The 13,582-nt window shown below is 42.1% G+C and overlaps 1 protein-coding gene across 10 annotated transcripts in view; it reads left to right on the forward strand.

Annotated features, from left to right (window-relative positions):
* The window catches only part of PCDH15 (protocadherin related 15), a 634,585-nt gene that overhangs the window by 553,571 nt on the left and 67,432 nt on the right, over positions 1 to 13,582 (forward strand). For all 10 annotated transcript variants that reach the window (XR_010440717.1, XR_010440719.1, XR_010440716.1 and 7 more), the window contains 2 exons: positions 2,215 to 2,355; positions 4,539 to 4,651. Coding sequence is in view for 3 of the 10 variants with exons in the window: in XM_064716157.1 (XP_064572227.1) it covers positions 2,215 to 2,355; positions 4,539 to 4,651 (254 nt within the window). In the remaining 7 variants the exon portion in view is untranslated. The remainder of the gene's footprint in view (positions 1 to 2,214; positions 2,356 to 4,538; positions 4,652 to 13,582) is intronic.

A 13,582-nucleotide genomic window follows, 5' to 3' on the forward strand; every position in this document is an offset into this window, starting at 1 on the left:
GAGTTGAAATCTACATATAGAGGTAATATATGGATATTTACATGGAAATTAACTCTGTGTTCATGATGCTGCCATTCCATGCTGATCCTTAGGAGTGAAATCCAGGCACATTTGGGATCTTCACCTGTCAACTTCAAATGAAAACAAAATCCATTTTTCCCCATTCTTATCTGGGCCAAGAAATGTTGTGTCTGTAACCAGTTTGAGTCCCAGAATGGTTTGGGTTGGGAGGGACCTTAATTTCTGTGTCAGAAATAAATGGCATTTTCCCCGAGAAAATGGAATTTTAAGGAATTATGCAGCCATGGAAGAAATAATTGGAGCTGGATGAGCTTTTTTTAAAGGTTTATGTTAGTCCTGAATCTCAGGGAAACTTTGTTTGGAGAGAATGAATGTGGTTCCTGCCAAGCACAATCCTTGCTCTGTGGTTTATTTGGGAATATTATCAGCTAGATTCAAGTTTTGCTGCAGACATAATAATGCATCTAAATTAATTTAGAACAGAGGCAAAAGATGATTAATATTTCAGATAATTAAAACTCGCTTCTAAATAGATTTCCCTGGGAAATCTCTCTGGAGATTTTTCTAATTACATCAGTGCCAAAATGCCATAAATAAAAAATAAATCCTGGTTTTGTTATTTTTCTGAAGTGACAGGAGCAAAGTGTACTTGATAATCACATCAGGAACAACAATAACCTGATGAGATTTTTGTTTATTTAATCACAAATTACCTGGTGTGAGGAGCTTTAATGATGATGAGGATTCTTAGTCTTCCAAGCAAGTTTAAGGCCATTTCTCCGAGCCCAAATAGGCTGGATTTCAGCAGGTAATTTGCTCTTAATTATAACATTGAAGAAAAATGACTGAAGCAGGGAATGCCAGAGGGAAAGTTGATAATGAACTCTGCTATGCCGTGATCCCAGAAATTTCTCACTTTTTCCAGGATTTGCCCTCTGCCGCATGTGTGAAGTGCTTTTAACTATGAACACAACCATTTATTAATTTGCTAACCACTGGAACATGCCTGGCAGACCCCATTTGGGATGATTAAAGTTGCTGATGGCCTCATAAACCCTGCCCAGGCTGGAATTCCTTGGAGAGCTCCAAGAGGCAATGCTCAAATGACTTGTGTTGGATCAGCAAAACATTGATAGCATTTAGTGAGCTCAAATCACTTCTGTAGCCATTTCCATTGCTTTTTACAAAAGGAAATGTTCTGTCTCCATGTAGTTTGTGGCTGGCATGGGACATAGAATATATTCCCAATCCCAACAAAGCACATCATTGAATACAGGTAAAAATCAGCCATCTACCATTAATGATGTTTTGGCTGTTTAAACACAAGGTAAAGGTCAAAGCCTGATCTGAGCTTGAGACTCAGAGGCAAACAGAAAAATCAAATCATGATGTTGTAAGACAGAAGTAAATCTGAATCTACTCCCAAATATATTTGGGAAATAATTTCATTGGAATTTTGTAAAATGTCCTAAATCTCTGCATAACCAGACTTTGGCATGCTGGAAAACCATTATTCAGATATTAGTGTACAAATATAATCAGAGGGAATTTGTCCTAGAACCCCTAGCATGGATGAAGAGGCAGATGAGACATCCTACAAGTAGCTGGGAGAAGTTTTCCCATTCCAAACTCTGGTTCTCATGAGGGACTTCACCGTACCAGGTGTCTGCTGGAAATGAAACCCTGCAGAGACAAAACCCTACAGGAGACAAAGAGAGCAGATCCAGTTCCCCTGGAGTCTATGGAAAGAAAAGGTTTCCTTATGGAACTAAGTCTATGGGGAGGGTTCCTTATGGAACTGCTTAAAATCCATCTGCAAAACAGCATTTTCTTCAACCACTGCTAAGTTCCTTAAACGAGTTTTATATCAAGTCAAAATATTTTTGAAACGTATTTTAACCAGCCTTAAGCCATGCCCATCTTGTCTTTAAAAATTTCATTTTTTATAAAACACTTCTGGGTTTAAGTAGGTGGGGATTCAGCCCTTTTCTTTCCAAACCTCTGGTGATTTTTCCTCCTGGACCTCTCAGGTGTCATGGAAGGTGTTTGGGGGGGGAATTGAAGGGTTGCTCAGATTTGAGGAAGACAAACAGCAAGTTTTGCTTGTGATGGCCTTACCAATGTTACATTTTAATCCTTCAGGAGGTGTACAAAAGCCCAGAAATCTCCAATTTGCCTCTTTTTGCCTTCCAGGGCACCCCAGCGAGTCTGGTTCGCTACAAGGTGGATGTTGTCCAGTTTCCCTACAGTGCCAGCATTTTTGATGTGGAGGAAAACTCTGGACGTGTCGTCACCCGAGTGAACCTCAATGAAGAGCCCAGCACAGTGTTCAAGGTACAAATTCAGCTGCAGTGCCACAAAATTCCCTGGATTTGCTGGGATTCCTTTCACCATCATGACTCTCCTTTGTTTTTTCTGTTGCATAGAAATATTCCAGTATCATTAAGGTTGGAAAAGACCTCCAAGATCAAATCCAGCCTTTCATTTGATTTCCATGCAAAATTTCAATTCTGTTTGTTCCTTTGTTTCCACCTTTTTCTCCTGGCATGTGTTTTGTGCCTTTGTGATTTCAGGATTGTCTTGAAGGGATTTGGTTGCTCCTGTTGGGAGGGTGGGGAAAACAGGGAGGCACCTTGGGGAACCTTCATTTTTCCCAAGTTCACTTTCAATAGGGCTTTTGGAGAGAATTTGGGGAGAACTTTATAAGAACAGCAAGATGTCTTGTAAATAAAGTTACTGCACCGCTGGGTAGTTCAGAAATTCCTGTTCAGGGGTGTAAAAACATTGGTTTTAAGGAAAACTAAATTCCCGTTTTGTTGTCACTGGTCCTGAAGAGTCTGGAGTGAATGAGTGTGGATAAAAGTGTGATTTTAACCTAAAGCAGTAGAGCATCTGCCCTTTAAGATCCATGGGGTAGTAAAAAATGAAGATAGAAGTGGCTCACTAGGGAAAAAAATAATCTCCATAATATCTTGGGTTTGATGTAATTTCCCAACTTGGAAGCTTCCTTACACTCATTAAAGTGTTTTCTTCCTCTTTCAGTTACTTATTTCTTAAATGAGGGTTAAAGAGAGGTTTATTTGCTTACCTTCCATTATGAGGAATAAAGCTGTCCACTGCTTTCCACTCCTGAGTGTCCCATCAAGGGCTGCTTGAGCTGGAGCAGTCCTTGGTTTAGGACAGTGCTAATTTAAGTCCTTTTAAATTTCTTATTAATATAATAAAACCTAAGGGAAGAGAGGATTTTTTTCTTGGTTACCATCACCAGGAGTGGAACTTTTCTGTTGCTGCACTTGTTTTTGCTTCTTAGTACTTATTTTACTTCTAGTACTTATTTCCAAAACTGGGATCTCTCCCACACTGTTTCATATCAGGCCAGTAAATGAGACATTCAGCAGGGAATTATTTTTCAGAAAATGTGGATTCTTAGGGAAAAAACACAGAGAAGACTCCAGAAATCAGTGATGGGAACACTTGGAGTTGGTATTTGCTTCAAGACCACTGGGCTTATGTCTGCTGCTGAACCCTCAGGGAATTTTTCCAGTCACTATTTAACATCTGGATAATTACTGCAATTACATGTTGAGCTGGTGACTTTCCTGATATACTGGCTGGAAAAAAAAGGGTTATTGTGGAATAGCTTGGACTGGCAGAAATGAGTTGAAAATGTTCTGCTAGAAGGAGGTGCGGACCTGTCTCATGTAGCAACCTCCAGAAATGAGGAAAAAATTGAGGGAGAAAACTGGAAAAATGCCCATTGCTCCTTCTTCAGTGGACTGGAGTTCGCACACAAGCACATTTCATGGGAAGCTAAAAACAAATTAACCTGCCTGTGCCAACACAAAATCATGAATTAAATCATCAAATAGACAAGAGAAAAGGTTTTTAAAAATCAAAATATTTATAACAGGCCTCATTTAAGTAAAGGTAATTTGGTCTTGTCCATGTTTGAGCTTAGAGCATCTCTTTTCTGCAGAGGACTTTTTGGAGGTGGATGGGAAGTAATGTTAATTTTTTTTATTCTGACATGAGCCCTTGGTTCTAGATATTAATGTCAGCAACAGATAATTGTCACACAGGCCTTTTCCTGTTTGTTTTATTGGGAGTTACAGGATGCTGGAATCACTGAGGTTGGAAAAGCCTTCCAGGATCACCAAGTCCAACCTGTGACCAATCCTCACCCGAGCCCTGAGTGCCACATCCAGGGGTTTCTTGGACACCTCCAGGGATGGGGACTCCACACCTCCCTGAGCAGCCCATTCCAATGTTTAACAGCCCTTTCCAGGAATAAAACTGCTCCTGTTTACTGTGTTTCTGTAAATTTTCCAGCAGAGGTTCAACCTGAGGATGGCTGTCACCTTTTCCCTCCATGCTTTGTTCTTACGCCGCGTGTGACTTGCAGCAAAACAAAATCACATCTGATTTTTTAGCCCCTGCAAGTACCAGAATTGCTGGAAGTCAGGATGAAGAATGTTCTTCTGTGTAGTCAGAGCCTGGTTTTCTTGTGTTGTTTGTAGCTGGTGGTCATTGCCTACGATGATGGGGACCCAGTGAAGTTCAACACCACCATGGTGGAAATTGTGGTGCTGCAGCCCTCAGTCATCCCACGCTTCACACAGGATGAATACAGGTAAGGAGTTCATTCTTTCACCCTAAAACTGGTGTTTTTGAAGCCAAAATGAAGTCCTGCTTGAAGGCTAGTCTGAAAGAGACCTACAAAAATACTCTGTTGTGGTGGAATTTTACTGTCTGAGCAGGTTGTCACCAGCTGGAAATATCTGGGGTGATGGTGATGGTGAGGGAAGGTTTGCTTGAAATTTTGCCCTCAGAAGTTGTTGAAAAAATAAGTCATTTGGACAAAGAAATTTCATGTGCTGGAATTGGGACTAGGATCACCAGGGCTCTAGGTTAAGTTTCCTGGAGTGTGTTTTGACCCTCTACACCATTTTTGTGGGGCACTTTTTGATCCTCTACACCATTTGTGTGAGGCTTGGGAGGACTCAGACCCAAACTCTTCAATGTTAGAAGTGCAGGTGATTATTATCACCACAGAGACATAATTTCACAAATTTACCCTCTGACAATTCATTATCATCGACCTCAGTGTCTTAAAATTGATCAAAAGCAAACCAAAAAAAAGTGGGCTGATTATTTGATAATTTTGTAGCAGAGAATGTGTTCATGAATTTGACATCTGTACAATAATAGGAAGGGATAAGATCAGGGCAAGCAGCTTCAAGATATCAAGAAATTGCAATGTGTTCTCCCTATGCCACTGTAGTGACATAATCAGCAGCAGAATGTAGTGGGGTTTGTACAGATATTTCCAAATCCAAGGACTGCAGGGAATCAGAATCAGAAATTGAATATAAATTGTCATCAGTAAGCCCTAAAGGATGGGCTTGTTCAGCTATTTAAACAAGTTTAGACAAAAAATCATTATCTGTGCTGTATTTGTCCTCGTGATTTGAGTATTAGCATATTTCCCACTTAAAGAAATGAAAAACAGCAAAAACATGCCTCTCTTCTCCTAATTTTATATTTAACTTGGAACAAATATGAAATCTGAAGGACCAGTGCAAAATGACAATCTTTGCATTTGATAATAATCCTTTGCTGAAGGATTTTTCAAGAGAGAGAAATTGTTCCTGCTGCTCCCTGCAGTTCCTTAGGTATCTTCCAGAGGTGTGCAGTGTATAAAAATAATAAAAGCAAATAAAAACATTTGGTACTGGAATTTCAGATCAGGGCAGGCAGGTGTCTGTTGGGGCAAACTTGCTGTGGAGCAAGTCCAGAGAGGGCTCAGAAATTTCTGAGGGCTCTGGAGCATCTTCCCTGTGGAGCCAGGCTGGGAGAGCTGGGAATGCTCAGCCTGGAGAAGGGAAGGGTGTGTGGAGACCTCACAGCTCCTTCCAGGGCCTGAAGGGACACAGGGGAGCTGGAGAGGGACCCTGCAACAGCAACTGGAGGGACAGGACACAGGGAATGGGTTCCCAGTGCCAGAGGGCAGGGATAGATGGGATATTGGGGATTAGGAATTGTTCCCTGGCAGTGCCCAAGGCCAGGCTGGACTTTGGGGCTTGGAGCAGCCTGGGACAGTGGAAGGTGTCCCTGCCATGGCAGGGGTGGCACTGGATGGGATTTAAGGTCCCTCCCAACCCAAACCACTCAGGGATTATGAGATTTCTGAGCCTGCCTTGATCTCCAGTTCTATCCCAGGAGCTGGGAATGTTTTTTCACTGCAGTGAAGAGCTCTTGCAGTACAAAGTGACTCGCAGCCCATAATACCTTTTGATGACAACACCTGAATAAGCCAGGTTATCTTTGTGTCCCTGTGAACTCTTCAGGATTATCTGGACAGCCTGATTTCCCTTTCCAAAGCACAGCTCCATTCCTGGGAAGTTCTTTGCACAGTGCTAAGAAGCTCTTAAAACCTTTTGAGGACAGCAAAGGCACTTATTCATTTTCCTCCATGTCAAAAATGGAATTAAAACAACCCCAGAAGTTTCTGATTCATCTCTGAGACTCTCAGATATTTGGGAGTAGGACTAATGGTGATTCCTAAGGTTTTCAGGGACTGTCACACTCTGCAGGCTGTGCTTTGTGTTTGGTTTGTTGGCAGTGATGCAAGCTGGAGCTGGCAGGTGTCACAGGACCTCATTTTCCAGTGACATGGGATATCTTGAGGGTGAAAGGCAGCACAGAGCAATGGTTCCCCTTGCAAAATGGAAAGCTGCTGGATGTGGGTGCTTGAAAGTCAGATGGATTGAGAATTAGTGGCTTTAGAGTGGATTAGTATTGATCTTTGTTTGTCTAATTATCATAATCTGGGTGATTCCAGCACTGTTCTCGAGCTGGTTTACAAACTTCCTCCCTGTGTATTTTAGGGAAAGGGCAGAGTTGGACAGTTTTACCAAATAAATCTGCAGCCTGTGCTACAAAATCAAAAACAAATACAAAAGAGAGAGGGAGCAGATGGCATGAGCAGAAAGGGAGATGAAAGTGCCACTCTGCCTTGAGCTGACCTGCAGAGCCTGGCAGCTCTGCCAAAGGAACACCAGCCCTGCTTGGAGCCCTCTGCACACCCAGGGAGACTTGGATTGATCATTATCTGTGTCCAGAGTGACTTCCAGAGGAGACACCAGTCAAGTGCAGGAAGGCAGAGTGGTGTTTATTCACTTTCTCTCCCTCTGCGTAATTGCATCATTTAGGGCAAATTAATTGGTCCCTTTTGCCTCCCCACCTTCTTTGTTTGGATTGTAAATTATTCTGGAGACTTCTAAACACTGCTGTGCTCTTCATATTGAACAGCAAAGGGCAGCTGAGGGCTCTGAGATCCAGAAAATACAGAATGGAGCAGTTGATTTATGATAAGTGGGGGATAAAATATAGTTCCTTTGTGAGGAACTGTGAGAGATCACCCCTGAAGTCCATCAGAGGGGATCTTCTGCATCCTTGGCTCCTCTGGAGGGGGCTGGCAAGAGAAAGCCTGTCACAGACACATTTTATGAAAAATCCTTTCCTTAGGATTTTTCCTCCTGAGAAGCTGAGAAGCCTCAGGAACAAAATGTAAACATTGATTATCTGCTGCTGTGGAATGCAACAGGTGCATCTGGGATTGGTCTCATGGTTGTTTCTAATTAATGGCCAATCACAGTCAGCTGGCTCAGACTCTCTGTCCAAGACAGAAGCTTTTGTTATCATTCTTTTCTTTGCTATTCTTAGCCAGCCTTCTGATGAAATCCTTTCTTCTATTCTTTTAGTATATTTTTAATATAATATATAACATAAAACAATAAATCAAGCCTTCTGAAACATGGAGTCAGATCCTTGTCTCTTCCCTCATCCTAAGACCCCTGTGAACACCGTCACAAAAGCCAGGTGGGATTTGGGATGTTTCTCACCCCCTCCCTCTGAGATGCTTCAGTCCCTCTGAGAATCAGAGCAGCAGCAAGACAATCTCCTCCCTCTCTTCAAGTGCCTGGAAAAAGGTTGGAGCCAGGATGGGGTCGGGCTGTGCTGCCAGGGAACAGGGACAGGACAAGGGGAAAGGGCCTCAGGCTGGGCCAGGGGAGGCTCAGCTGGGACAGCAGCAGCAATTCCTGCATGCAAAGGGTGCTCAGGGCAACGATGGAGTCCCCATCCTTGGAAGACCTCACACAGGTGTGGATGTGGCACTTGGGGACGTGGTTGGTAGGGGTTGGCTGAGGATGACTTAGAGAGAGCTGATGGTAGCCATGCCTGACAAACAAAGTGATTTCCAAGACAGGCATTGTTCCATAAAAACACAGTGGGGAGAAAGGAGGCAAAAATCCCAAAGAATCAAAGTGCTGGGGCATGTGGACATTTAGATGGAGGTGTCTGGGCTCAGCAGACCTTTGGAGCCAGAGAAGGACACAGCTGATGCTGCTTTTGTCACCACATCTCCCTCAGGGTGTTGGCTGTCAGATTCCAGGGGTTTTCTACAGCACTGGTGGAAGGCATGGACACGAGCAGTGTCTCCAGCCTTGGGTTGGTGGGGACAGGGAGATTTTCTACATCCCTGCCCCAGGCAGGGTGAGACAATTCACACAGTTTATTAAATGTTTTTAATGCTGGCTTTGATCTCTGTTTTGTGCCAGCAAAATGGTGTCTGGATAAAAAACTGTGGAATTCCAGAGTGGATTGGGTTGGGAGGGACCTTAAAGTTCATCTCGTTCCACCCCTGCCATGGGCAGGGCCACCTTCCACTATCCCAGGCTGCTCCAAGCCCTTCCAGCATCCTTTGGATACTTCCAGCCACACCTCCTCTGGGCAACCAAAAAAAAAGAAAAATAAGGTTAAAACCAAATAAACCAAATAATTTAATTTTTTGAGAAAAAAATTTTCCCTTTCCCAAGCTCTTCTTTCTTTTGTCCTGACTTCACCCAGATCACCTCTGGATCGAGGATTTCAGCCAAAAGTTTCCATTACTTCACAACAACTTGTGGCAGCACTTTCATTTCTTAATTAACAGATATTAATTAGTAGCGCTATGAAACAGTGGAGACCAGATGTGACTGGAACCTCAGATGAATATAAAGAGGTATTTTTAGCAAGCCTGTCCTCTTTATGAGCACGTCCTCCATTTAAAACAGTAAAAGTTGAAAGGGATTTGGGGTCTTTTTGGTGTTGTGTTAATTAATAAATTCCACATCCTCTGCAAGGGGAAGGTCATTGCTCGTAGCTGGAGCAGGGAATGGGATGGGAACCAGGAGCAGCATCATTGCTTCCTAATTAGTGCCTGTGGGCACATAAACCAGGTGTTCAGTCATTCCAGAACAGGAAAAATGGGGAATTTTGCAAACTTACAGCTTCTGTTAGTGTTGCATTACAGCTCCCCAGCCTGTCAGCAAAGATGTGTCCAGTTGCCCAGCAATCTGAGGTTTTATGGGGAAATATGGGAAGCTGTGAATTCCAGGCTGTAACTCAATCTATGTGTAGTGTGGCGTTTTATTTAATTTTATTTCTCTCCCAGCACCAGCACTGCTGTGGAAATGTGTTCTGCCTAAAAAGGGAGATCTGGGGACACGTGGAGCTCACTTTCCCTCGGTGGAAGAGGTGTCATAATGTTTTCCAACCAGTTAAATCCTTTATATTGGACTCAAACACCATCCAAGCAAAAGGATTTCACAAAAAAAATCATGGAGCTGTATCAGGAAGAGATTTTCCCCAGTTCTCTGGTTTCCTGCTGTTTACTCAGACAGTTTTCCTCGTTGGGAAAAGGGAATGGGGAGCCCTACACAGTAGCAGTGAGGGTAGGGAGTGGAATTGCATGGTTGGAATCTCTGTAATTTGGTGCTTCCTTCAGAAAGGTGGAAAAAGCATCCACAGTGCTCTGGGTTGGAGCTCAGGAGTTAGAAAGAGTGGTCCTTTCCAATTTGGGGTATTCCATGGTTCTCAATATCTGAGAATCTCAGTTCTCACTTTCATGGTTCTCAATATCTGTGAATGGCTGAGGCCCTGATGAATCAGAGAATTCCAGAATGGTTTCAGCTGGAAGGGACCTTAAATCCCATCCAGTGCCACCCCTGCCATGGCAGGGACACCTTCCACTGTCCCAGGGTGCTCCAAACCCATCCAACCTGGCCTTGGGCACTTCCAGGTTATCAATTCCACCTTAGATGCTTTTCTTTAAACCTCTGGAAGTTTCCCTTTTCTCCTCCTAGCAGATCTCCCTGGGATTTTCCCCTATTAGGGATCATTCTTCCCCTCAGGAATCATTTTCCCTTTCTTGTCAGAGTCCACAGGGGGTTATTTTTGTCCCTCAAAAGTGTTTTGTCCCTCAAAATATTTTGTGTAATGCTGGTGGATTCCATTTGGATCATCCTTTTCCCACCATATCCAGGTCCTTCCACTGCTTTTCCCACCTTTCCTAGGATGGAATTTACATTTTATTCAGGGAATACCACAGGCAGCCTTCTAGTTGCAGCATTTTTGAGATGTGGGGGTAAATGCAGTTGATGTTTTCCTCACACTTAAGCCGGAGCTTCCAACATACATTTGGAATTTGCATCTCACATCAGTGGCAGCTTGGACCCAGGAAAATGTGTGTGATTTTCCCTTTGGAATCACTGCTTTAGAGTGATTTTCTGCTGGTAGTTTATTTGGTTTGTAATAAAAATTAGCAAATGTGGTTATAAAGTTAAATTATTTCTGCAGCAGGAACTGAAGCAGGATTTACCATGGAAAAATTAGGGAGTGAGTTACCAGGTGATTACAGGAAAAAGATCCTTTTTCCCCTACTTTTCCTTGTGTTAGTAGTGCTGATTGCATTTTATTAAAACCCTATACTTCTTTATACCGAATGAAAAGGAAACTAGAATTTTAGGAATTATTTTTCAATAAAAATAGTTCTGATGTGATGTTTCCTGGGGAGGAGGAAAGCACAGAGAGCCAGATCCCAGCAAGGAATCTGCTTGGAAAAGCTGAGGGCCAAATTTCCAACACCACATTAATGAAATGTAACAATAAATCACGCTGGGGGTGTGGAACTGAAATTATCAATAATTTTAGTATTAACCCCATTGGCATCCAGCAATGTGTTTTCCTTCCAGCCATGTTATGCTTGGAATTTATCCCATCAGTCTGACCAATCCAAGTGTGTGACTTTGCCCTACTTTGGGCTTGATGGGCATTTTTCCTCCTTTTTTTCTCTGTTTCTGCAGAATCCTTCCAGTAATATTCCTGCCTTTGTGGCCTCAGGTTTAATTTGGGAAGATTGGAGGGATAACATGAGCACAGAGAGGTCAGCAGAGCAAAACCTGACATTTGGGTTAAAATACAATAGGTTAAGACAGGATCACTGGAGCAATGTCCAGACTCCCTTGCCATTTGTCTTGGAGATAAATACCATGGGAAGGTCAGAGTGCCTCCAACCAATCTGGGAATTGAGACAGAAAGGCAGGGAATCAAGTCCAGGAAGGAATATGTGACACTCTGAAGATAAAACTGCTTGATAAATACATCTAATTAAGACTAAAATATTATTTTCCAGGAAAAAAAAAATCATTGCCTGGGGCAAGCTGTTCAAGCAGTTACTAGGAAAGCAAAAACTTGATAAATTGATGAATTATTGCTCTGAAACATGTATAAAAGTTGATAAAATGCTGGTTTATTGCTCTAAAATATACCCAGGTCTGTCTTTTATTGAGCAAGCACAGGAAGCCAAGGTAGTTTTTATGTGCTGGTGAAAGGGTTAAAAGAGCTGCCATGGAGATCATGGAATTCCAGACTGGTTTGGGTTGGAAGAGACACTAAAACCCATCCCATCCCACCCCTGCCATGGCAGGGACACCTTCCACTGTCCCAGGCTGCTCCAAAGCCCCAAAATCCTGGCCTTGGGCACTGCCAGGGATCCAGGGGCAGCCACAGCTGCTCTGGCCTTCTAACCACCCTAAAAATAAAAATAGCCTCCATGCTAATCAAGTTGAGGCCAGAAATTTAATTAAACAGCACCAAAACTTAATTTCCAAGGGGTTTTTATGGACCTCCATAAATTAAAATATAAATATATAAAAATATTTTGGATTATAATATTTAATATAAATAGATATAAAATATAAAGTCCACAAAGTAGAGGCAACTGAAGTTGCTCATATGGAGTCCATTCACATCCCACTATTAAGCTTCAGCTCTAAACCAATTTTCCAAATTATTATTGGGTTTGCTGGCTTGAAATTTAATTTTTTATTAAATCTCGCATTCATGCTTTTGGAGATAGACAAGTTTCATGGTGAATTTAAAGCATATTGGCTATCAGGCAAATTGAAACAGGGCTGGGAGTGATGTGTTTAGCAGAGGGAAAAAGAAGAAGCAGAAAAGTAGAGAGGAAAAGTTAAAATTTCACTTGGACACTTCCAGTAGTTGTGCCCTGCAAAGTAATGGAGACGTGCTCAGTCTTCCTTTCCCACTCTGATCAAGACACAAATAATTAAGATATAGCAAATTCAGTGGTTTTTTTAAAAAAAATTGTGTTTATTTTCAGTATTTTTGTGCACAAATAATGTCTTTATTTTAATCCTGCTCTTCTTTGTGGTTTCTTTGTTTATTTTCTGAGGGACAAACACATTTTGTGGTTTCATACTCAAAGAAATCAGCAAGATCTCTTCTGGTCTCCATCCCACCCTGGATGCTCCCAAGATATCATTTATTATTCCTGTGGAAAAGTTAAAGTGAATCAAAGGGCCTAAATGCCACAGAAATTCCCTTCCACTCCCATGGGTGTTTTCTCATACTTTTCTGAGTGGTTTGTTCTGGATTCTCCTGCTTTCCTCTTCCCACAAAAATTTCAGCTTTTATCATGCAGCGATGCAAAATTATGGCATTAAAACACTTTTGCCTGTGCCCTGAAACACCTTCAAATAATATGTCAGGGGAAAAAAGCACTATTATTCATCTTAGCCATTAAAACATTGGAAAATAAGGAATTTATTCCCTTAGGTTATTAGAGCTGGAAGCACAGGATAAAGGAAGTTGGATGCTCATTTTTTGCTGTTTTGCTTCTCCACAGTCCAGAGGAATGCTGTGAAGGGATGAGCTGGGTTTTACTGCAGCTGATGCATTGCTCCTGTTGTTCCCAATCCCTGGAATTAAAGGAAAGGAATGAAATCAGTGCAATTATCATGGGAGGGAGTGGGGGCTGCTGTTCTTCCCCTTCCCTCCAGAGCAAACACAAAACCTCTCACTAATTATTATTGATTTGTCAATCCATTGGATTCAGCACTGGCAGAGGGAGCTATCAGGTCATTCCCACTGCAGAAATATGCTGGAATTGTGCTGGGAATGAAATGCAGGGCTTTTGTAACACTCCCACACTTTTAGAAGACAAAGCAAACAAAATCATCTATAATGCAACATAAAAAGGGCATTTTCCTCTCTGACCTCATCAAAAGAACTCCAGCTTTAAATGCTTCCAGCTTTGAAAGGTTTTGCTCCTGTCTTTTCCTGCCTTTTGGCATGTTTTTAATCCCTAAGATTAGCATTTGCATTGGTTAAATGCACCTTAAAAAGCTTTTCATAGCAATGGTTTAAGAGCTTAATA

This window comes from Zonotrichia leucophrys, chromosome 6 (genome assembly GCF_028769735.1).
Source record: "Zonotrichia leucophrys gambelii isolate GWCS_2022_RI chromosome 6, RI_Zleu_2.0, whole genome shotgun sequence".
Taxonomy (NCBI): Eukaryota; Metazoa; Chordata; class Aves; order Passeriformes; family Passerellidae; genus Zonotrichia; species Zonotrichia leucophrys.